The sequence below is a fragment of the Cheilinus undulatus genome, linkage group 21 (genome assembly GCF_018320785.1).
Source record: "Cheilinus undulatus linkage group 21, ASM1832078v1, whole genome shotgun sequence".
In the NCBI taxonomy this organism is placed as follows: Eukaryota; Metazoa; Chordata; class Actinopteri; order Labriformes; family Labridae; genus Cheilinus; species Cheilinus undulatus.
The window spans coordinates 28,791,475-28,816,261 of NC_054885.1; the positions used below are offsets into that span (position 1 = coordinate 28,791,475).

Genomic DNA, 24,787 nt, shown 5'->3' on the forward strand with positions numbered 1-24,787 from the left:
ATTGCTACAGTGAGTTAATAATGGCAAAAATGGTAAGTTAAAAGAGTTAAAAGACTCGGTTTGTAAGTGGCACAAACAGGCAGAAAAAACTGGTGGAAAGGTTTAAAACTGACAAAAATAGGTGTTCAGTGGTAAAAATGTGTTAAAATTGGTGTGAAGTGGCAACAGTGTAATTTAAAAAAATACTGTTAGTTTTTTAAGGGCAACTGGAGACCCCCTCTCAGTGTCCTGGACCCCAAGGTTGAGAACCACTGGCCTGGAAGCCCTGGTGGTTTCCCACTTGTACACTGGGACAAGACCAGTATTGCAGTTAAATGACTTTCAGTTGTCTGGATTTTGCCCCCCCTGTGGACAAAATGTATAAAATTGTGTCTATATATCTTTCTACATTCAAATCTATCAGTCATTGAAAACCTATGTCAATGAAAATGTTAAAGCTGTATCTACAGCATACTTCAAGTCTGGAACCTACCTTGCGGCGGTGTTCTCATTCATTAAAAATATCTATCAAGGAATCATCTTCATTCTGATAATCTAATTTACTTTTTCAGGTCAAGAAGCGGCAAAATTAATTACTGTCTTTTCTGTAAAGAAGTTTAAGAAACCTTACTCAAGGCTCATTTATGCCTTTCTACACAAATCCTGGAATCAGCTTTTCCTAGATACAAGCAGGGGAGCTTAAAGGGGAAAAAGGTTTTGAACCACCACTATAGAGGACATTTGTTTGTATATTTTTCTATTGATTTGAGGAAAATCACGTTTATTTGCATATCAGGCAGCAAAACCAAGACTTGCCAAGACTTATCTATCTGACTGCCAAAGAGCATGTTTCCAAGCTTCACAGTCGAGCGTCTGTGAGCTTTACACCATCCCATTCCACAAAGCTCTGGCCACAGAGTTTTTGTGCTTACGTTAACATCAGTGGAAGTTCAGAACTGTTCAGCCATAGAGTGTTGGCAACTCTTATGCACCACGTGAATGAAGTATTCACTGACCCCATGCTTTGATTTTATGTGGTCCTCTACTTCATGGCTGAGGTGTTGCTGTTCCTAAATGCTTCAACTTTCTAATAATATTCATTACAGTTGACTGTGGAAAATCCTGCTTGGTTAAAATTTTACAAACCGTCTCACTGCAAAAGTGGAATCCATCATAGTACCATGCCTGAAGTCACTGAGCTCTTCAGAATGACCCCTTTTGTAGCACAGACTTTTGCAAATGGAGACTGCAGGGCTTGGTGCTTGATTTTATACACACATGGCAACAGGTCTGATTGAAACACCTGAGTTCAATAAGCAATAGGTGTGGCCGAATACTTCCATCCACATGGTGTCCTTGCACAGGTCTTCATCTGAAAAGGTTGTCTGAGTGTTTAGTCACTCATTAAAAAAACATTTTTATAGCGCATTTTTCATTTATTGTGTTGAATGGGGTTGGTGGAATGTTGGTGCAATTGAAATCATGATTGGAAACTCCACAGCCAAAGCACTGGAGACTTGAATGAAGCAATCACATGGAGAGCAGAACCAAACAGCAATAACCCACCAGGAGGGCTGCTCCCACATTCAGCTGGTGTTTGTAGAGGAAGCTTTGTCATTTCACTGCTGATATTCCCACAAAACATGGCCTTCAAAGGGTATGATTTACAATGATGTGGCACAAAATAACAACAATGATGATAAAAACTGGATTAGGAACCCTATTAATCTGGAGGAGCTCTGAAAAAAAAAAAAAAAAAACGTGGGCACAGTGTTCAATTGCAAAACACTGTATAGACGCACAATCAGTCAAAGACATAGAAGCGCACAGGCTCCAGTAGCCGTACACAGGGGAGGTGGGGGAAAATGAGATCAGATTCAGAGAGAGATCACTGATTGAGGGCAGTGAATCGATGGCTGGCTGGAGGCTCCGTGAAACCCGTGAGTGATGGTGCTGCATTTAATCGCCTTTTGTGTTTGTCTCAATTATGCTACATAATGGCTTCTAACACCTGGGCTAACACCGTGCTCAGGAAACGCTGTGTGCACTAGAAAAAGGATCCAAAGTAAAGACAGGGGTGTTAATAGTTGGCTGATAGCGTGCTGGCTACCTGCTGGTGATAGTGACAGATTGTCACTCTCCATGTACGGATCTGGTCATGCTCAATTGGCTGTATCAGGCACATGCACGAGCTTAATCTGAGGTGTGCATAGAGTTTATAGATTTTTCACTTTTTTTCTCCTTCTGCCTCTGTGTGATAGATGTGGGAGGACCTGCAGACCCCATCGCCCCGTCTATCATCATCCCACCCAAGAACACAAGTGTAACAATGGGCAGGAACGAAGCGATCATGGAGTGTGTTGCAAATGCAAGGTAATATTTCACACACTCAAGGGATGCAGATACAAATGCACACATTATCAAAACAGCCCCACCATCTCTCCCGCCGCTGTCTGGTGTATTCCATTTGAATGAATCTCGAAATCCTTTGTTTGAACATGATAGAAAAGTATTTTGTTCATCTATTATTTTTGCACCTGGGCTTTATTCTTGCCTTTGATTCAAGGCTTCACTCTGTTCTCCCTATCTTGCGCCATCCCGGCCCTGAATTCTGACTATTATCTCCAATTCAAAGACTTAATCAGAATGACAGATGTATCGCATTGCTCCCCCAATGCTCTGTAACCTTGAAACAGAATATGAATCAGTATTAAAAACCAGACTCGCTATCTATTGCTCTCTTTTTCTCCTTTTCATCTTTTTTTTCCCTCTTCCAGACCACTCGTCAAGATGAATATTACTTGGAGGAAAGACGGAGTGGTGGTCAATACAGGGATCCGAGATTTTGGACGTAGGTTGGTGATCAGCTTGCCTGCAGTCAGCGATAGCGGCTACTACGAGTGTGAGGCTTCACTCCGCAGCAGCAGCGTCCCCTCAGTGACTGCTGGGGCTTTTCTGCATGTTCTTGGTAAATAAGCTGCAGTTTGCCTTTCAAACTTGACAGAGCAGCTGTGTCTAAATCATCCAAATATTGCATCAGCTTGCAAACTCCCATGTTGAGAGAGCATTTTGTTGCCATTTTAGACTACAGTAATGAAGTGATGTCGTTATCTTTGCTTATTTACCGGAGAAGGGCCAAGTAAAAATGAAAAATCTGATGATATGTGAGCTGTTTTTCACACTATAAAGGACAGAATTTAAAATCTACTAGAAAGACCGTGAGAGGTCACTTTGACTGCAGGATTACAAACTCTTTTCTCTGATGGTAGATACCCAATACACCAGAAAATGTACATTTTAACCAAGTGATGTAGACATTTTCAGTATTATTTGTCATTAACCACAGCAAACTGTAATCAGTGATCATCAACTGGCGGCCCAGGGGCCACATCAGGCCCCCCACATCTTCCCATCCGGCCACCAGAGGATTATTAAATCTAAGAGCTCTAGCGACTTATCAAACAAGAAGCACACAAGTGAAGTATTTATTAACATGGGATGGCAAATGAAAACTTATCAGTCTTAAGTTAATTAAAGCCACGTTTTTTTTTCTCATCAATGTTCCAAATAAGGCTCTTTTAGAGGGCAGTTTCCCTGTCTGAGAATCTTCACAGAAGATCTGTTTCTTGCATGTGTTTCTGGCCAATCACGACAGAGCATATTCACATCAAACTCAGTGATAGACATCACCAGGGCTCCAGGAAAAATGTGGCTAAAATATCTCAATCGCCCCCTTGTGGTTGGCTGTAGTATAGGTGATAGGGACTGATCTCACTGTTAAGGCTAAAGTTCCATTAATTTTGGATGGAAACGTATTATATTTTTTTTTCTATTGATTTTAGTTTATTGCAGCCTTTTAAAGGCCATTTATAAAAGGTTGCAATTATTTTAGTATTCCATAGTACATTGAAAGTTTATTTCAATGTCCTGCCCCTGCAGCACCTGTCAAGATAAAGCTAGCCCATGTGCACATTGAGTTAATTACCCCTGCTGTAATCAAACATATCTAGCACTCTGAGAACAAGAAAATAACAACTAATTGTGTCTCATTTGATGATGATTCAATTTTGATCCCCTTTTATGGTGAAATCATATCTAAGTATGATCAAAGAATACTAGAAGACGTATTTTGGGGGTAGGATTGTTGTCCTGATCACTGGAGAGCTTGGGCGTGACTTTCCAGATAAATACAGCCGTGCTGTTACCACCTACTGTCATCAATTTAACCAGTATTTTCACTTCAAAGCACACAGTCATCTGCTCAGTTTTTTGTGATGAAGTTGTTAAAGCTATTAGTTCTCCAGAAAATTGTTTCACCAAATGAAAGATTCACCAGTGAGAAATGTTACAAGCTAAGCGAAAGGAATGCAGAAAAACAAATTGTTGTTAATATCATTATTTATGAATATTATTATGTTTTTTGTCAATTATAATTTGCATGTTTTGTGAGATTTCTCTAACCTGACACACTAGACAGACTGTTTTATATATCCGTTGCAGGGATATATTTCACATTCATCTGGAAAAGCGCTCATAGAAATCATTTTGGAAGGGCAGGCCTTTTCAGAAAATTCTTAGAAGATAATTGGACAGATATTCATTCTGCCATAGTCATTACAGGCCAATCAAAGCAATGCATGCACAGTTCCAGTAGTGAAATAAGCTTGACAGGAAACTCTGCCATAGTTTATGAACAGTGGTGCTTGATGTGGATCAAACTTCTGCTGAGGCCAGTGGGAAGAGTGAAAATGTCTTCTCTGCCAAGAAGAACTTTCAGTGTGGCTCTCTGGTCTTGTTTTGATAAATGTGGCACTTTTCTGATAAAACGGCTGCTTTTTGAGCTAATTGCTCCAGCAGTAGCTGCTATTGTGTACACTTGCTTTCAGTAGAACTTAACGTCACCTGTAGAAATAGCAAATTCATGCCTAAGCAGGTCAGAAAAAGAGTGAAAACATCTGTTCCACCATGAAAACCTCTCTGTGTGGTTCTTTGCTCTTTTTTTCATGAAGAAATACCAGTGATGTTAAAATACCATTTTTCCTTCCCAATATGATACCAAGGTGTTGGGTACCAGCTGGTAAAGATCACCAATTGATACCAGTGTGAACTTTTTGGACTGACTGTGCAGACTTGCAAATTATTTTAGACCTATATTTGACTCAGAACATGGCTCAGCACAAAGAATCATAATGTACACCATCTCCATGACCCTAAAGTTGTTTTTCTGTTGATTTTTGAGTTTTATTGCTAAATATTAAAATAACAATAATAAAGGGGGCTGCATTGCAGGCTCTCTCTCTCTCTATTATGCTCTATTCTGGCAGCAACACGTGATTATGGAGCAGCCTGCCATTGGCTGACCTTCACAAAGGGTAAACAATGTAGTTAGCATTCAAGCTAGCGATAATGGATTAAAATGAATAAAAAAGATGTTCAATATCCGGATTACTGGTAAGGATTTAATCATTAAAGTCCCCAAAAGTCACATGAGTTCCAGGCTCGCTGAAAATGCTGCGGCAAGGGATTTAAAGGCATTAGTTGTGTCAACAGGAAGGAATAATGGCTAGCTTCAAGAGAAAAAAAAAAACAAAAAAAAAAAAACAAGCAAGAGGCAAAGATTTATGGTTCAAAAGTTGACTTCTTGTCGAGTATGACACCACCAGTCTAGAAGTCATTTTAACAGTCACATTTAGAGAAAAAATGTCACGTGGCCACCATTCTTTGCTGCTGCAGGGGGTCCTTTGGTTCTTCTTCGCTGCTCTCAAAATGGTAGCTCATCCATGCAGTGTTTTGCAGCAGCGGAGAAGAATTGGTTTACAGTTTACCGCGCCAACATTAGGCATGTCTAAATGAAGCAAAATATAATGTTAAACCAAATGGTACTGGGTCGGTGCATAAACTCGCCGATACCAATCCCTGCACTTTAAGCAGTATTGGATGTATTTCTGATACCGGTACCAGAATCGGAACGACTCTAGTTTCTACTGACTTTAAGGTAGTTATCACTCTGTAACGGCAGGAGATCAAGTCTGCTTGCCTGTTAACTGATTTTTGTCCACATTCACCAATGTATTAATGTCACCTTTAAAGTTAAAAATCATCAAACATTGTTAGAATACACACATAAGGTGTGTGATGTCAGTTAATGACATCTCCGGTCACAAGATGGGATCATTTTACCAGTTTGACTGACAGAATTGGTATCGTTATTATTCTGAAATGTCATATTTTCATGCATAACTCACTTGCTTTTAGATTTGGGCTCTCAATAAGTGTTAAAGTGTATGGCTTATGTAATTCAACCTTTAAATTGTGAATGGCCCAATCTTCCGCGTTTACCACCATTCATTTGAATAGAATGTTTTCATCAAGAATGGGGCAGTGCTCTCATTGTTTAGCCATGTACCCAGATCGGTACTTCTATGTCAATAGACGGCTTAAGCTTTAAGAGCAATGAATGCTGTCACACAGCCAAAATACAGCTGCCACGGCAGAGAAAAATGTATCAGTTTAATTGTATCAAAATCTGTGCAGTCAGAATGACTGTCTGTGGTCTTCCTAGGTAGAAGTGATCATATTTTTTTTTGCCTTTAGTTCAATTTGTTAAACACTTTTAGGAAGTAATACGTATTAGAAATGGGGAAAGCAGTCAAAATGTTTGCCATGGTCTTTCTGGTGTTAAAGACTTTTACTATTTTTTTCCCCTTCTCCAAAATAGAGTACCCTCTGTTCGTCAAGGAGCCACCGAGTCACATCAGCGCAGAGATGGAGAAGGTAGTGGATATCCCCTGTCAGGCACGAGGTTAGCCGTGTTTGTTTTTCTTCCTACTGTTGTTTGTGTGAAGAGCAAAAACAGAAATAAAGGGTCACTGTGGCAAGGAAAGAAATTAATCCTCTCCTTCCTCTGCAGGCACACCACAGCCAGACATAGTGTGGTATAAAGATGCCGTGCCCATCAGCCCGGTGAAGATCCCCAGGTACAGGGTATTGGTAGGAGGCAGTCTACAGATCAACGGTCTCCTGCCGGATGACACGGGGATGTTTCAGTGCTTTGCCCGCAATCTCGCAGGGGAGATCCAGACAAACACCTACCTAGCTGTTACTAGTACGTCCCCTTGGAAAATTTTCAAAGCCATCTTCACGTCTTCTGCTTAATTCTGCTCATTTCTCCCTCCCTTCTTTTTTATTCTCAAATCCGCTTCACTGTTCTCGCTCCCTAATCCTCTTTTCTGCCTCTCTCTGTCTTGCCTCCTACACCCATCTATCTTTATATCTCTTCGCATTGACAGATTTGTCACCTTGGATGCTCGGGCAATTATCGGCTATTTTTGAATCAGAGAATGTGCAGGGGAAGCAGAGAGACGGGGGTGCCCTGTCAGATTCTCAGAGCTGTCCCTGAGAATGAGACCTGACAGCCGCCCCTTTTGTCAAGTCTATTAAGCTCTCAGCTGCCGTCTGCTTTATTAGAGAGAAAGCTGTTTATGTCCCTCATTATCACCTCTGTCTCACCTCATTTTGTTTGCATGTGCGTGTTTGTTTCTGCACGTGCTTGTGTGGGTATGACTGAACTTTCCCTTCTCAGGTATCGCTCCAAACATCACCGCTGGCCCCTCTGACAGCGCCGTGATTGACGGCATGTCAGTCATCCTGCATTGTGAGACCTCAGGAGCCCCAAGGCCAGCCATCACCTGGCAGAAAGGTGCGTGGGCAAACAGCATGGGGTTCATTATGCTGTGCTGTCAGAGTTAGACGAGAGTTATGGATAGGATTCAGAATATGCATTTCCCCCCTACAAGCTCTACTTCTTTACTTTAACTGCACTGCTTTCCCTCCTGTTTGTTTATCCTGACATTTCTCCAATAACCCTAATCCCTCCTCCTCCTTTTCCCACCCATCTTTTATTCCATACCATCAATCACCCACGCCCTTTCCTGCAGGTGAGCGTGTCTTGGCTAGTGGCTCGGTCCAGCTGCCCAGGTTCACCCTGCTGGAATCAGGAAGCTTGCTAATCAGCCCTTCCCACCTATCTGACGCTGGTACCTACACCTGCATGGCCAGTAACTCCAGGGGCATTGATGAGGCTTCAGCCGACCTGGTTGTCTGGGGTGAGCATTGCAGAAACTCTCTCCGCATCATTCATAATGTTTGTTCCGTCTTCAAACCCCTTGTGTCCTTATTTCTTCCTCGTCTGGCACATGTGGAAAATACCAAAAATGTCTGAGTCCAAGCTGTGCGAAAAAATAAAAAAATAATACAAAGAAATGTCCTCCTTTTTTTTTTTCTTTTTTAAATCCATGACTTGTTTACTTGAAGAAGCTTGGATTCTGGAGGTCATTGTCGAGATTTTCTGTCCATGGTCTAATGACTCATCCTTGTGCTCATTTTTGCTGCTTAAATTCACATTATCAGCCCCTGAAAGCTTTGCAAAATACTCCACCTATCAGAAATTCTCTATGATTCACCCTATTTCAAGAAGACGTTGAGTGAAGGATGAGACTGAGTCCAGTAAGTAAGCTCTGTTCAATCCGCTGTTCAAACAGAGTCTCTGAATAACAACCTCTGTGTGTGTTCACAGCACGAACTCGCATCACGAAACCGCCACAGGACCAGAGTGTCATCAAAGGAACCAAGGCGGTTATGACCTGTGGTGTGACCCATGATCCGAGTGTCACTGTCAGGTAATGACATCCAGCTGTGCCAGCTCGGACTATTTTATATATATTTTTTATATGTTTTATTTATTTTTTATTCTATTTTCTGCTTCACTTGGAATCTTCCCAGTGAGATTTAAAAAGGGAGTCCTAGCCAAGACAGGAGCTTACATCACATCACTTAATAAATTTTCAGCATTCAACAGTAAAAAATGGAAAATAAACTGGTCAAATTTTTATTAACTCTAGTTTTAAAACATCAGAAACTACAACCCTAATTCCAAAAAAGTTGGGACCCCGTGTAAATTGTAAATAAAAACAGAGTGCAGTGATTTTCAATGTGAAAAACCCATATTTTATTCAACAGAGTATGTGAAAACATATCAGGTGTTTCAGATGAACATTGTCTAACTAATTAAGTTAATTCAGCAGATCAGTATGACTGGGTATTAAAGGAGCATTTTAGAGAGGCAGAGCCTCTCAGGAGTCAAGATGGGCACATGTTCACCAATCTGTGACAAACTGCAACGTAGAATTGTGGGAGAATAAAAAAAATGTTACTCAGTATAAAATTGTAAAGACTTTGAATACTCCACCATCTACAGTACATGATATCATCGAAAAATTCAGAGAATCTAGAGAAATCCCTGTGCACGTTGGACATGGCCAAAGGTCAGTATTGAATACTTGTGATCTTGGGGCCCTCAGGTGGCACTGCGTTTAAAACAGCCATAATTCTTTGTTTGAAAATAATACACTGGCTCATCCTTAAATGCGAGTTAAAGCTGTACCATGGAAAGATGAAGCCCAATGTTAACGACATCAGAATCTACCGCTTTCTCTGGGCCAACGGTCATTTAAAGCTCACATTTTTTAAGGCTTTTCTTGCAAAAATATGCAGAATCAGAACCCCCCCCCTCCTCCACCTGTCAGAAAATTTGTGCTGAAGCAAGCCATTCTCAGATTTTCCCCTCATGATGTCATGTGAGGAGTTGGCACTGCCCCCAGGTTTGGATGGCCCTCCCTGCTTGGAAGAAAGTTTCGCCCACCTCTGCTGATCCTGCTTTCAGAGGATCAGGACAGCCACATCCATTGAGTCGCATCAGTTTCGTGAGAGGGGCGGGGTCAGAGGCTGAGTCAAACCGCGTAACACAGAAACAGCTCATTTTGAGCAGAACTGAATCAGAGGGTTTTTTTTAAACATGCAAAAATGCTGTACTGAAGTGTTTGTTCACCAACAAACTTCAGAGAGTAAATTATGTGACCTTTAAAATGGACTTAGGCACAATGGATAACTGTTCTGTGGTCAAATGAATCAAAATCTGATTTTTATTTTGAAAACCATGGATTCAGTGTCCTGAGGACTGAAAAGGAGAGGTGCCATTGCAATTGTTGTCAGTGCACAGTCCCAAAACCTGGATGTCTGATGGTATGAGGCTGCATTACTGCCAATTGCTTGATCATCCAGACAATGACTCTTTCAGGGAAGGCCTTGCATATTTTGGCAAGAGAATGCTAAACCACACACTGCATCCATCATAACAGCATGGCTTCGCAGTTGAAGAGCCCTGTTGCTGAACTGGGTCACCTGCGACTAGACCTTTTACCAATAGAAAACATTTGCTACACCATAAAACAAAATATCTGGCAAATAAGACCCAGGACTAATGAGCAGTCAGAATCCTAAATCTGGCAAGAATGGGACAGCATTCCTCTCTCAAAATTCCAACAATTGGTCTCCTCACTTCCCAAACGTTTATAGACTGTTGTCAAAAGAGGTGATGGTAAACATGGCCCTGTTCCTTGTTTTTTGAGATGTGTTGCTCAACCAAATATCAAGTCAGCTAATATTTTTAATAAACGGTAAAGTGTCTCTGTTACAACATGTGATATGTGAATAAAATATGGGTTTTTGAGATTTGCACGTTATTTTATTCTGTTTTATTTTCATTTTACAAAGTGCTCCAACTTTTCTGGAATTGGAGTTGTAGTACAACACTTTAGTTTAAGGTGACCCTGTAGCTCAGACCAAGATGGAGAAGCAACATTAGAATTTCAACATGATGAACCCATGCAGATGGAGGTTCCAGCTACTTCTATTTTATTATTTTTTGTGGAGTCAGTAAAGAACATAAATATGTAGGCAGTTCATGCAGAATGGTCCTATTCATCCCTTTCACACTTATGGAACCTCCTGGTGTGCAAGAAAAGCTTTCTACTGCTGTACACTATAGAAATGTTGACTGTCTCTTTGGCCATGTTGTGTTTTAGTCTGTTTTATTTTTATTTTCTTTAAAGAAACAAAGCTCTTCTTCAGCAGGAGGTATTATCCGATGAAGAGACGAGCCTGGGTTAGACTTCTACAGAACGCTATCAGAGAAAGAAAACCCGGAGATGAGCAAAAAGAGGATTAATGCTGTTAGATGCATTATTGTTTCTTTAGAGAACAATACTGAATAGACATCTCTTAATCCTGTCTTTAAATATTGTGTTAACCTGAGCAGAATATGACTCTTTTAACTACAATTATAGGGCAGGACTGATAGCTGACAGTGCTCCTGATATGATCATTAACACGAGCAAGCTGCAGCATTATTGACCCAAACACAGTAAATATGATAAACTGTCAATACTTGTGCAGACTGTGGCAACTGAGTAAAGAAAAGCATTGGTCCTGCCAGTGAGGGGACCTTGTGTAGAGATGAATGTCTTTGAAGCTCTGATTTCTCATTTTCAGGTATAATTATTTCCAGCTCCTTCTCTCACTTCTAATGTATTCCACATCTTCAAAGAAACTTTCCTGGAGTATTTGGTTGATTTAATTGATAGTGACTCAGGTTATCTTTACCATGTATCTCAGAAAGGAATGTAAATGTAACCAGAGCTCTAATTTGATTTCTTTTTTCAAATAGCTCCTCATTTGCAAGTGAACCTAACACACCAGGTGGACCGTTTAACATATCAAGGCATGCAGATGCCATGCCATCATAACACCATGGCATGGGATCTATTTTGCCTCCACCTGGGCAACACCTCAAAGACAGTGATTGTGAGTGGGAATCCTTTAATAATAAAAACTTTAAGGAGGATTGGATCCATTACCTGACAATCAGAGCAAATCAGATGATCTATACAGGGGTCATCTACTACATTTGTACATGGACCAGATTTACAGACACTGTTGAAGCCAGACATTCAGATGGGCTAAATTAAATAAATACTTTGTTTAATCAACATTATAGTATTATTGCTTGTATTTCCTTCAATTTTAGACATTACCTATAAGATCAGCCCCTACCATCTATACTGTAACTAACCAATAGGAAGCATTTGAGCTCATTTTGTCTGTTGTGCTGGGTTGGACACTACAATGCCATGTCCTGATTGGTGAGGATGACATGCAGGAAATGTGTCTTTTCTTGACTTGAATGATGAGTAACAGGTCAAATGTAAGTAATTCCTGATAAAACTGTTTCAATATTGATAATTTTTAAGGTCAATTTAATAGCCACAGGGATGCAAATACAAAACACATCCTAGGAACTATACATTATACTGATTTATTAGCCTTTTTGGGGGTCAGGTTGGAAGCTTTGGTATGGCCCCTGCCAGATTATAACTGAGCTGGAAGGTGTTTGCTGTCCAGGGGAGTACGCTACAGATAGCTGTTATCATTGTTCACTATCAGTGGAGCCAGTTGGTAAATCAAACTCTCACCAAAGCAGGTCAGGAGAAGAGTGAATGTTTTCCAAAACATTTATCAAAGACGTGTTCTGCATTTCTGATAGAACTGCTGCTATTGCTACCTCCATGCTAACGCTTGACTGGCTGCCATTGTTTACAGCTTTGCAGTAAGGATGTAGTAAGGTGGCTATTTCTGTTTTCCTGCTAAAAGCATGTTTAAATTGTGTGTAACCCACTAGACTAAACAGTAGGGATGTTCAGAAAACAATCAAATTTATCACAGGGTCATTGTGTCAGTGAGGATATGATGTGAGGGTGGTTTGCCAAGTAGAGTGTGGCTAAAGTTAGCAGATAGCTCCGCCAACCTTTGTTCCTCTTTGCAGATTAATATCATGTTTAATGTAAGTACTAATCACTTTGTATATGTAGTTATTTCCATTTTCCGGCTCAAAACAGTGCTATACCACTCTGTTCCTGTGACATTTTAAAAGCTAAGCTTCTCATATGTCCGGTGAAGTGCCGGGGGAAAGCTCTGGCGGTAAGGCAGCAGCCATTAGCCCTCAGTGATGTTGTCGTATACGAGAAAAGAGACAAGGTTATTAAAAGTTAAATAACTTCTGAAGCATAATTCATAGCCACTTAGTTCCGGTAAATCCAACAATCCAGTTTTTTTATCGTTCATGCTACTAGTGGCTAATGCTAACTGCAATATTGTTTTCCCAGAATGCTTTGTGATGGGCCTGTACTTCATGCTTTGCCAAACTGCACGTCTAACTGGGTAGGTCATGGTGGAAACGGCCTGCATAGCTCATATGAGATAGCGAAAGAGAGACAGAGAGCCTGTGATGTGGCCCTGTGTGTCACTGCTGACAGAAACTGCTTTGAGGAATGGCATAAATAGAGCCAATACAACAAAATGCAAGGACTTTTTTTATGTAAATATATCAATATTTTGAAGACTGCATTTAGTTTTGGCCCCCAACAGACCCCAAAAGTTTACTGTGTGTCACATGGAAAAATATTTGAGTTTTAATTTCTGTTTAGCTTTTACTTTTCTCTTTATAGTCCTGTAACTTTTTAAAGATTCAAGTTAACTGAATCTACTAATAGCAGGAGGCTTCATTACAATTTTAAAGGAGCATGAGACGAGGGTTTTATGCCAGTGTTTATAAAAACATGATGGATAATTAGTTTAACAGACTCATAAATCTTGTGCCAGCCATCTGATATCAATATTTAGCCATTTAGCTAGCTGTCCCCAGTTTTCAATACAGGTAAATCTGCAGCTATCATCTCTTTCTCCTCAAATAGAGCACTGATTGGTCCAGTCATTCTCTGACCAACACCAAGCTTCTAAAAATGGATCCATCTGATTACAGACATGGAATCTGGCAGACAAATGGCTTTACTTGGAGTAATTAATCTCAAGACCATTTTGATTTGCAGAGTTTCCAAAGATACTTCATTAGAAATGTAGAAAATCATCAAGTTTTAGGAGTAAAATCTGGGTTCTGTACTACTTTTAGCTCTGATATGACCTGCAGTGTGACCGATGATCTGAGTGTCAAAGGTAGTGGTGCCATCCAGCTCTTGCCATTTCAAATAAAATTAGATTACAGACTATATGGTAACTATTTCTTTATGCAACCCCTGTCTAGAAAACTAGCTCAAGTATCTTGTCGTGTTTAATTAGTTTATGAAATCTGTGAGCGATCTTATGGTGTTTATCCACCCTTAGACAACCTCCTATGGGAAGATTTTGAAACTCTTAGAGAGCCTGATTGAGGAATTAGTCCATCGCTTTCCCTCGCTCTTCAGACCGTCTCGAGCATGATAGAGTGTGTATACATGCATCTGTCTCAGAGGGAGCAAAATGATGTCTGTGGAGCCCAGTGATTAGAGTGCCTGTCACCTGTGGGCCCACGGCATTGATCAGATCGCGGGGTAAACAGATGAATATGTAAACAGAGTAATAACTTCAGACAGCGCCTTTAATTAAACGCAACACAGAGGAGATTAGCTGGAAAGCCCGAACAGTCGCAATTAATCACCGGAGCTCCTATCGTGTGCGTGTGTATGGGGTTGTCGAGGGGTTGGGTTGGGGCTGGAGGGGGGGTTCCATATGTGCTGTTGGGTGTGTGACAAGGAGAGGAATGCAAGGCTGAGAGGTGGAGTATGAATATGTGATGGTTTTCAAATTCAAATCACTCCGCCATCAGACTTGCAAGTCTTTTCATCGGTGTCAGCACCTTCTGTGTTTTGCTATTTGACCTGACACAAAGCGAACTGTCACTGACACATCGTTTAAATACTCTTTTATACACTCGTTCACACCTCTAGGCATGTTTGGGAGAAGAGCGGCTCTGTGATTGACGTGAACACCTCGCCCCGCCTGCGGCTGGACCCCGACGGGACCTTGCACATCTCCCAAACGTGGTCGGGCGACATCGGAACATACACCTGCAGGGTGACCTCAGTGGGTGGCAACGACTCCCGCAGTGCCCACCTCAGAGTCAGGTCTGCATTTTTGTCTCCCTTGTCTTATCTTGCCTCCTGTATTTTTTCCCTCTTATTTATGTCTGATGGAGACATGATGGATGGATGTTTTCTCCGCTGTGGTGGTTTATCTCTGCTCTCCTCTCTAATCCATCAAACGCTCTAATATTTACAATGCAAGGCCCTCCGTTTGCCTCTTTAATTCTGTTATTTGCCGCCTCTCTTGTCTGATTCTATTTCGTTTTATCACTTTTTCCCTCTGCCGTGCTCACATATGCACATACAGACAGCTGCCACATGCTCCAGAAAACCCAATAGCAGTTCTGAGCACCATGGAGAAGAGAGCCATCAACCTCACGTGGGCCCAAGCCTTCGATGGCAACAGCCCCCTGATCCGCTACATCCTGGAAGTCTCAGAAAACAGTGAGTAGCTCAGCGTGCTCATAAACAATGCATGTTGCTTTTGTTCCCAGTCTTTTAAAGGCAATATTGTTTCTTCAGACTCCCTGAGAGCACGTATTTCCAGCCCTGTTTTTGTAATATATTTCCATTGAGTCCCTAAAATTGCCTGCAAAGTCTCCGCTTACCTTCTGCAATCATTAAAACCCAATTGCCTTCCTTGCGAATGATCAGGGGAGCAAAATTGCGTTGATGCCCGATGCTTCCAGCTTCCTCTGGATGATAAAATCAAAGAAGTCGGAAAACTCTCACCCATGGAGAGTAAATCGTTCATCCATTTCTCATCGAAGCTCAGGCTAACTGAGAGGATGACAACTCATTAAGAGGAAAATGAATCCGAAGATGCAGATGGGATCTGCTTTTTGGATAATTGAATTTCAATCTGATATTTAGAGGGAGTGTATACAAAATAAATGACTTGTTTTTTATCTGTATCTGCCATATTATTATTGAAAATGAAACAATAGAAGGCAATAATAGACAGGGATAACACTGAATTGAAATTAAAGTTTTGCTGAGGAGATTTTTTTCCAAGAATGTAAATGTTCTCTCAAGGTCATTTACTGTTCACTTACTCTGGCTCACAGCTCTGCCTGTTTTCTCCACCTCAGATGCCCCTTGGACAGTGCTGCTGGCCAATATTGAACCAGAGTCCACCGGGGTTGCTGTCAGTGGCCTGATCCCAGCACGCTCCTACCAGTTCCGGCTGTGTGCCGTCAACGACGTGGGCAGAGGCCAGTTCAGCAAGGAGACTGACCGGTTGGTGCAGCTTATTAGCAGCTTCTGCATCCTTTGCATATAAAAATTGTTGCTGCCAGTCTGTGTGGCTTAATGTTGACGCCGGCGGTGAGAACAGCTTTGCACTTCGAGGGCTTTCACAGCTCTAGAACAACCCGTCCCCCCCAATTCCTCGTTTTTGGCAGTTCAATAGAAAACCCTGTGATTATTTCCTGCAAGTCCACTTTTTGGTCTTCTCTCCTGTGGGAATGAGTGAGAGATGAAGCAGCTTCAGGACGAGCTTTTTCAAGATAAAGCTGTGAATGAGCTGAAATTGTGCTTTGTGAAGACTTGATGGGTGTGCTGACCTAACTTCATTTCTTTCCCTTCTATTAACAGTCTTTGCCGTACTTTATGAGTGCAATGCAGAGCGGCTTAAAAGAGGCAGAGCTGAAGTAGAGTCCAATCTTAACTAAATTCTCCTGACTAGCAGGAGGGAGCTGCAACAACCATTCATACACCGCCTACTAGGTTTTTAACTAATCACAATACACCTACACATGCTGTTTGACCTTGTCCGCATCAACACAAACAGTGTTGCTATTGAACCTGCAGGATGTAACGTCTTCAATCTGAAAGTCATCAGTCTGCACCACAGTCACAGGGCTGTGCTCGTGTATGAATGTGCCCAGACAAGAGCACACCGCAGGAGGGTGACTGAGCGTCAGATAGAGTGCTGGGCTTTTCTAAGGCATCTCTCGGGCACACCTCTTTGATCCTAAACACTCTGCTTCATCTCCTCTAGAGCACTGCTCCGGTGCACTGGGAAGAAATCAAGATGTCATCTTAAATTGACTTAAGGGAAAAGTCTGCCTGGATCGCTCTTTCTTGTTCTTTTATATCTTTCCCTTCAGTCGCCGTCTTTGTATTGTGCTGCTCCATTTTCACCAAGGCCTCTTTGATCCTCGCCATGCCACAGCGAGATGTCCCTCTGCGGACAGTATAGAGAATACGTTTTGGACAAAGACACAGCCCTGCTCATCCCAACTTTCCTTTATGGTGTTTCTTAAAAAACAGCATTATTATGATTTGATATCTATGATGAAATGGGATAGAAATATGCAGAAACTCACAATAATTAATGCATGCTTTCTCTCTTGTCTCTTATTTCACCTCTCTTTTTCCTTCTTCCTCCCTCGCTGCTGCAGACTAACTCTCCCCGAAGAGCCTCCCAGCGCCCCCCCTCAGACAGTCATTGCGAGTGGCCGCACCAATCAGTCCATCATGATCCAATGGCAGCCTCCCCCGGAGAGCCATCAGAATGGTCCGCTCCAAGGCTACATCATCAGGTAAGAAGACCGTGACAACCTGCCTAATTTCTACCCAGGGATAGGTGCCTGTCTGGGCCAGTGCCATTCAGTAGTGATAATAACTGGTATGTCAGCTCCTTTTCTTCCTCTCCATTTCACTTCATTCTCGCTCGCTGCTGCAATAGAATAATTGGTGCCAATTAAATACCTTCCTCTCCATTCATCTGTTGTCACCTCTCTTTTAGTTACCATTTCATAACCTCTCTGCATGGCTTCCCTTCTGTTTAAACTCCCCGCTCATGCCTTTTTTTTCACAGAGAATCCGTCTAATATCCATATTTCTGTCCATCTCTCCCTCCTTTTGTCTATCGATTCCTCCTCTGCTGCCAGGTACTGTCTGTCAGGGCTTCCTGTTGATTGTCAGATGAAAAACATCACCAGCCCAGATCAGACCAGCCTGCTCCTGGAGGACCTAATCATTTGGACCAACTATGAGATAGAGGTAGCAGCTTATAATGGAGCTGGACGAGGCACCTACAGCCATAAAGTCACCGAATGGACACTGCAGGGAGGTGAGGGCAACACACATACAGCGTGCATCATACACTGTATATCCCAAAGGAAGCCTGTCAGCAGCCCAACTTTTAAAAATGTCGGGTTGAAAGTTTTGTGCAAGATGCTTTCGTGCAGTTCAACAAATTCCATTCATATCCCGAAGCCTCATCATCTCAGTCTCAACCCTGTGACTGCTAATCCAATCTTTTTAACATCATATTAAGAGATGTAAAGTCACGTTTTCCCTGCTACATAAATGCTGTCTCTCACCTTGAACAGAAGACATAAGAGATGTCAGCTGTTAGTTAAAGCTCCAGCAGCAAAGCTTTTAAAGGGATGTAAAGAAGACAAGGCCGTCTGAGTGCTTTTTGCCTAACACCGCTCCTTGTTTGTTTTTGTCGGCTTCGATGTAGTTATTTTTGCAGTAAGGGCTGCAGTACAGCAAAACAAATCATGTGCAGGAATGAGCTGATTGCCTACAAGAGCCTTTAAAACTTCTGTAGAGGCTTTTACTTTGGATCAGAGAAAAATCATCTGGTTTTTGCTGCATCATCTCATAGCATTAAATGTTTGATTTGTTTTAACAATGGTAAAAACACACTCTCCTCTAAGGGATTTATTTCCATCTGCATTCTTCCAGCAAAAAGAATCCTTTCTTTCTCTATTCTGACCACCCGGAGATGTCCATCGACCTCTCTAAGCACGTATTTAATTGATTGTGTGCGTAAATTACCAGGTGATGATGTGCGTCAGGCTTTGAGCATACCTTTCACTGCTGCCAAAGAAAGCTGCTTCGCTTGAATTCTTTTCTCATTGAACATGCTGAGCAGCATAATTAGAGCACACATTGCGAACTTTCCCCAGTGTCATGCAGCTATGTATTTCTGTCACGGCCATTGATTCCGACACCTTATGTTCTTTGAAAAGATGGGAACTTGAATAGACATGGCTGAAAAGTCTACAGAAGGTGAGAGTTACATTTTGACTCTGTGAAAGCATACTTAACCAATTCTCAGGTTATATTCCTGCAACAGAGAACACGGATTGTGAAAATAGGTACAAAGAAAAAATAGATGGAAGGCCAAACGCACCGTTGCAATATGACCCAGCCTTTAAATATGACATTAAAATGTAATTTTTATGACAAATTAAAGCCAAAGTAAGCTTTTTGGTGCATCAGAATGTTGAAAAGCTAAGCCTTGTTTTTATTACCAGAATACTGAATGAAGGTCTGTTCTCTAGCTTTCCTAAAAAGTCAATTCATGGATTACAGAGCGTAAGAATTGCTGCTGCAGCTCTTAGACTTTAACAAACACAAGAAAAAAGGATATGGCTCCTGGTTAAGATATGCTGCGCTGGCTCCCAGTTTGATTTGAAATTCCTTTAACTTGTACATAAAGCTTTGAAAGGCTTACCACACTCGCATATCTCTGAATCCCTGTCATGTTAAATCCACTCCATGAACAGAGATCCTCTGCGCCAGACTCCCTAAATATTCTCAAGAGCACTCGGGAGAAAATTGGGGAGTGTTTCCATTTCCTATTCTGTTCCACTCTCTGCTCACATACAGCCATTAGAGAGGGTGAATCAGCAGATATTTTGATTTAATTTAATTTTGCAGGTACTCATAAATCCTTATATTCATCAGCTACACTGCCTTTCAACTTGTTATTAATTATTTTAGTTTATATCTACATTTATTTTAAAAAGAAGTCCATTTGAGATCAAGAACTTTTCTCTTTCAAGAGAGACCCTTCCGCAATAACTGCTTTTCTAGCAAAGCCCCTCAAAGAGCCACATATATAAACACCTAAAATATGTATATAAATGTTAATTGTTTCATTATCATAGGTAAGTACCTTTGACAAAGGTGGTTTTCCTCTTCTGTTTTTGTTTTTTTTTAAATACTCCATATTATTCCCATGAAAACAGAAAACACAAAACCCACTGTTACATTCTGTGTCGAGTAGGAGCTACAGTATGTCGACAGCCTGTCCTTCACTGTGCTGGTGAAGCACCTCCCTCAGACCACAGGGGTGTCCTGACCTAACATGCTAGATAATATCCCATTGTATGGGATATATACAGTGCTTAACAAATTTATTAGACCACCCTAACCCTAACCAAAGTAAGGATTATGCCACTGCTGCCCTAAATTAACAGCATTGGTAATTACCAAAATCATTTTTTATGTTTCTGCAATGGTTAATACACCAATATGTAGAAGCTCTTTAACCCAAATTATATTTTTAATGCTAAAATATAATTATTATTGTTATCCATGATTTTTTAAAATTCACTGATTTGCAAAAAAACTGAAAAAATAGTAAAGCACAATAATATTTCTTGATAATACGTCGAATTATAGTTATTTACTTGCATTCCTGAACAGAAAAATGAGTTTTAGTGGTTAAATGTTACGCTTGATTAATTTCCGACTTCTCAGGGAAGCCCAGTGAGCCGGCTCAAATTGACGCAGAATCGTCCGCTCATTTTTCATACCAGACACAAACTTTTCAGATTAAATCTTTACAAGATGGATGCCTGCTGACAGACATGGAATCTGGCCAATCCGTCAGCTTTGTAAAATCCTTGCCTTGCAAAAATTTTGGCAGCAATGTTGGCGCAAAGTGTTGTATGAAACAGCATGAAAACAGCAGTGACGGCTATAGTCCATTCAGGTGTCTTGTTCATCAGCGTAGTTTGAGAACAGCTGTGAATGTGTGAGCATTTCAAGAGTCCAGGTAGCAACGTAAACACACACACAAGTTTGGCATCTGCCATTGCCATGTAATTTAATTGAATGTCGCATATTGGTGACATCAAACAGAGAAAAAAACCGTAGTGCAGATTTATGTTACAAGCCCAAAACTCTGTTATCCTCATCTACACATCAAGGCTGTAAATGTAATTTCATTTTGTAAGTTTCAAAAATTCTGAACGATGGAAGGCGATTTCCAAAAGGTACATTTTCAGTGACCTTGAATGCAGTTTGCAGGAGTACAAAAGGCCAGAACACATAGAAAAACCCTGTTTTCAGAAATGCCCTTCTACATTTGGATCAGGTCTAAAGGACCTTAAATGAGTAGTTTTATCTACAAACCTTTGAATAAGCCATCCAGTGAGTGTGTCACCACCGTTTTAGTGAGTACATGAAAATATCATTTTGACAACCTCAGAGCAGACTCAGCCTTTTAAACCCCAAAAGGGCATGGTCAAGTTGTGAACCAGTGACAAACTCAGTATGTAAATGCTTACAACAATTCACAACATGCTTCTGTCATAGCAGCTTTTATGATGCTTTGATGCTGATCAGTGGAAACAGTGTCAAAATTATAGAGTTGCCTTCTCCATAGTGCTTTACAGATGGGGGGGGGGTCCTAATATTTTCTAAAAAGCACTGAATTTTTCTAGTTGGTAAAATTATGTGACAGCTGAGTGTTATGACAGATGGAGGCCAAAAAAATAGAGCAAGATTATTACAAAGTAATGAACCATGCTGATCAAAACATGCAGCCAAATGCATACTGCAGCCAAACTAAAAAAAAAATAATAATAAAAAATTTGACTTTTCCTTTTTTTCCCCAAAAAACGAATTCAAACATTGCAAGATAAAGTTGCCTTTAACATGTTTAAGGTTTAATTTGTTTCAGCATTTTCATATTAAAAAAAACCTTTATCTAGGACCCATATTTTACTATTTATTCGAATTTTAGGAGGTAAAGAGAAACGTATGGATCTTATACATGTTGTATTACAGTTTTAGCATGAAGAGGACACTTTGAAAACAGATTTTAGAAAATTATTTTGGCTTTAAAGGATGTTTAAGTTGGAACTGCACATTTTTATGTCAAACAATGTATAGGTTGTTTTTTGGTATCTTAAATCTAAACTTTTAAAATTGCTTGAACAGTGCATAGAACTAACTGCCAGGTGACCTGTAGATGTATGGGGCAGCGTGCTCCTGGGCCCTCATAGGTTTATGTCTCGCACAGGAAGTCTTCTTGCTCTGCCCCTGGTGCTTTTGGTGCGATTATGCTGAAAAATAATTAAAATGACAAAACATAGACAAAAGGCTCCCAGAGATCTATATACAGGTGCATCTAAAAACAATACAATATTGTATAAAAGGTTTTTTTCCCCTTGGTTTACATTTTGAGACTTTTTTGTCTTAATCTTGATGATTAAGGCTTACAGCTCAAAAACTTTAAAATCCACTATCTCTATATGTTAGAATATTGTGAAGAAGGTCCAGTTTGAAAAGATTTTCTGAGCCCTCATTCTCACTCTTTGGTTCAGTTCACACAACCACAAACATGGGGAAGACTGCTGACTTGACTATTGTCTCGAGAACAATAATTGACACCCCCCACAAGGAGGATAAGCCACATAACATCATTGCTGAAAGGGATGAGCTCAGCAGATTCAAGAACTTAGGGGAACTTCACAAGGCTGGAGTCAGTGGATGAAGAGTCACCACACAGATAGCTCAAGGAAATAGACTACCAGTGTCTTGCTCCTAGTTTTGAACCACTCCTGAACCACAGATGTTATAAGCTTCTCACCTGAGCTGAAGGGACTAAGAACTGGACCCTTGCTCAGTGGTCCAAAGTCCTGTTTTCAGATGAAAACAGGATCTTGGACAACGTGTAAATGGGTGTGGAGCATACAAATGGGATTAGTTAATACTAATGGCCAATTGCAACCTCTGCCATCAGTGAATGAATGCATGTGTGAAAGGGTGTGACTGGGTACGTGTGACCTGTGAAGGTGCTTTGAGTAGTCGGATGACTAGAAAAGAACTATACTGGCTCAAGCTCAAGTCTGACCTGAACCCATGGAGAATCTATGGTGAACTGTCAAGAGGAAGATGAGGGACATGAAACTCAGACATTGCAGACAAGCTAAAGGCTGCTGTCAGAGAAACCTGGGCTTCATAACACCCCTGCAGTGCCACGGACTTATTGTCTCCATGTCGCATTGCATAGATGTAGTAATTTGTGCAAGAAAAGCTCCAACCGATTACTGAGTGCATAGATGGGCATATGTTTCCAAAGGGTTAACATTTCTGTATTATAACTGTCTTTAGACTGGTATTTTGTGATATTCTAATGTTTTGAGGTTATGGATTTAAAAAAATTATTTAAATATTTCACTTTGCATGGGATGAATCTAGAATATTTGAATTGAATCACAGGAAAAAATACACCTGTATAATTGCACTTATGACCCCTTGTATGCGTGAAATCTCCGCTCGGCTCTATTCTGCTATTCAACCACTTGTGTGTGTAAAAATGGCTTCAATTTCAATGGACAGAAATCAAGGATGTTTATAAAACACTTTAGATATGTCATGACTGATGAATTCTTCCTGGCACAAGTTATGATCAAAACATTGGACACTTTGCTATGTGATGTGTGATGCCTGGTCAATCATTTGATTTAAAAGTGAAGTGTGTATCTGCTAATAGGCTGCTATAGAGAACGAACAACAAGCTTGTAATGTTTTGTAGGCACAACTTCAACTCAAACTTAGCTGGAAAGTATGGCATCATGATACTGGATCTAAAATTAGAAAAATCAAAGCAAGACACCTTAATGACATTAATTATGGGGAAATCAGTGTATGAATTGTCCTTAATTTTCTGTTTATAATTCTATAGGTATAACTAAAATAAACCACAATAGAAAAATATAAAAAAAAGGTATCTGACAGCTGTAAGTTCTGATAGTTAGGACCCCATGCTAAGCATAAAACTCACATTGACCGTTTACTTCCTGTTGATAATGTGCCTTGGCTCTGACTGTCTTTTATTTTATTGTCAATGTGAGTAAATAGATGGCTTCAATTTCTATCATTTTCTTTTGGCGGGATGGTGACAAAATACTTCAATTACTCCAGGATTGCTGGATTCTTTCCAGCATAGATTATCAATAAAACCCTAGACACTTCAGCATATGTTGTGTGATGCCTGATCAATCATTTGATGAAAGAGTTGAGTATGTTTCTAAAAATAAACAGACGTTCTACTATGGTTAGCAAAGCAAAAGAGTGTTGTACTTTTTATAGGCACAACTTCAGCTTGAAAACTTGTCACCTAGAAAGTATGGCATCATAGTTCCATAATTTAAAAACTATATATTATTTCATCATCCTGGTCCCTGTGAGTGGAAAATGACAGGAAACAAGTGCTTTGTGTTGTTTAGCTCAGCACTCATTAGCTGCATGTTCCAGTCACTCACTCCATTAAATGCACAAGAGCAGATCATGTTTTGAATTTAAATCCATTCAAAGAGAATGCAGAAGAGCATAGGGATGAGAGGACCAATGCCGGCCAATCAGCTTCATTAAAGTGGGACTGCCCGACTGTTTTTCCCGTGTTACATCAGAATCGCACGCTCACTTCAAACAAACTGCTGCAGGGTTCACCTGGAAGCTGCCTGAGGCAACCGCTCTCACACCCGGTTTGATTGGCATGTTCTTACCTCCCCAAATGAGCCAAAATACAAAAAAGAAAAAAAATCGCTTCAGCCTGATTCTCACGCTCTGGTCTGAAATTGCCTGCTGTACATTTACAAGTTCTTTCCTTCCCTGTCTCATCACTATTCTTTCCCTCCTCCCTCTGCTTGCCTGACTGTCCCCCCCCTCCCTCTTGACTCTTCTCTCTCTCTCTACTCCCCCCTCTCTGGTCTCCATCTCTCCTTCCTCTGGATCAGTGCCCACTGTGCCACCAGGAAATGTTCAAGTCGAGGCTGTCAACTCCACCACGGTGCGTTTTACCTGGAGTGCCCCGAGTCCTCAGTTTATCAATGGAATCAACCAGGGATACAAGGTGAGCAACCCCTTTCTGTCAACTGGTGCACTCTAGTGGCCGGAGGCAGAATAGCACTCTGTTGACAAAGTCTCATTATGTTGTCAGATTGATTGTTCTTAAA

General features: G+C 40.8%; 1 protein-coding gene across 1 annotated transcript in view; it reads left to right on the forward strand.

Moving 5' to 3' along the window:
* Window positions 1-24,787, forward strand: part of sdk2a (sidekick cell adhesion molecule 2a) — a 91,597-nt gene that overhangs the window by 18,199 nt on the left and 48,611 nt on the right. Inside the window, exons 5-17 of the mRNA XM_041777965.1 lie at window positions 2,241-2,352; window positions 2,757-2,947; window positions 6,698-6,781; window positions 6,890-7,084; window positions 7,562-7,678; window positions 7,917-8,084; window positions 8,555-8,657; window positions 14,655-14,831; window positions 15,097-15,233; window positions 15,881-16,028; window positions 17,195-17,335; window positions 17,687-17,868; window positions 24,569-24,684. Of these exons, the coding sequence (XP_041633899.1) occupies window positions 2,241-2,352; window positions 2,757-2,947; window positions 6,698-6,781; window positions 6,890-7,084; window positions 7,562-7,678; window positions 7,917-8,084; window positions 8,555-8,657; window positions 14,655-14,831; window positions 15,097-15,233; window positions 15,881-16,028; window positions 17,195-17,335; window positions 17,687-17,868; window positions 24,569-24,684 (1,871 nt within the window). The remainder of the gene's footprint in view (window positions 1-2,240; window positions 2,353-2,756; window positions 2,948-6,697; window positions 6,782-6,889; window positions 7,085-7,561; window positions 7,679-7,916; window positions 8,085-8,554; window positions 8,658-14,654; window positions 14,832-15,096; window positions 15,234-15,880; window positions 16,029-17,194; window positions 17,336-17,686; window positions 17,869-24,568; window positions 24,685-24,787) is intronic.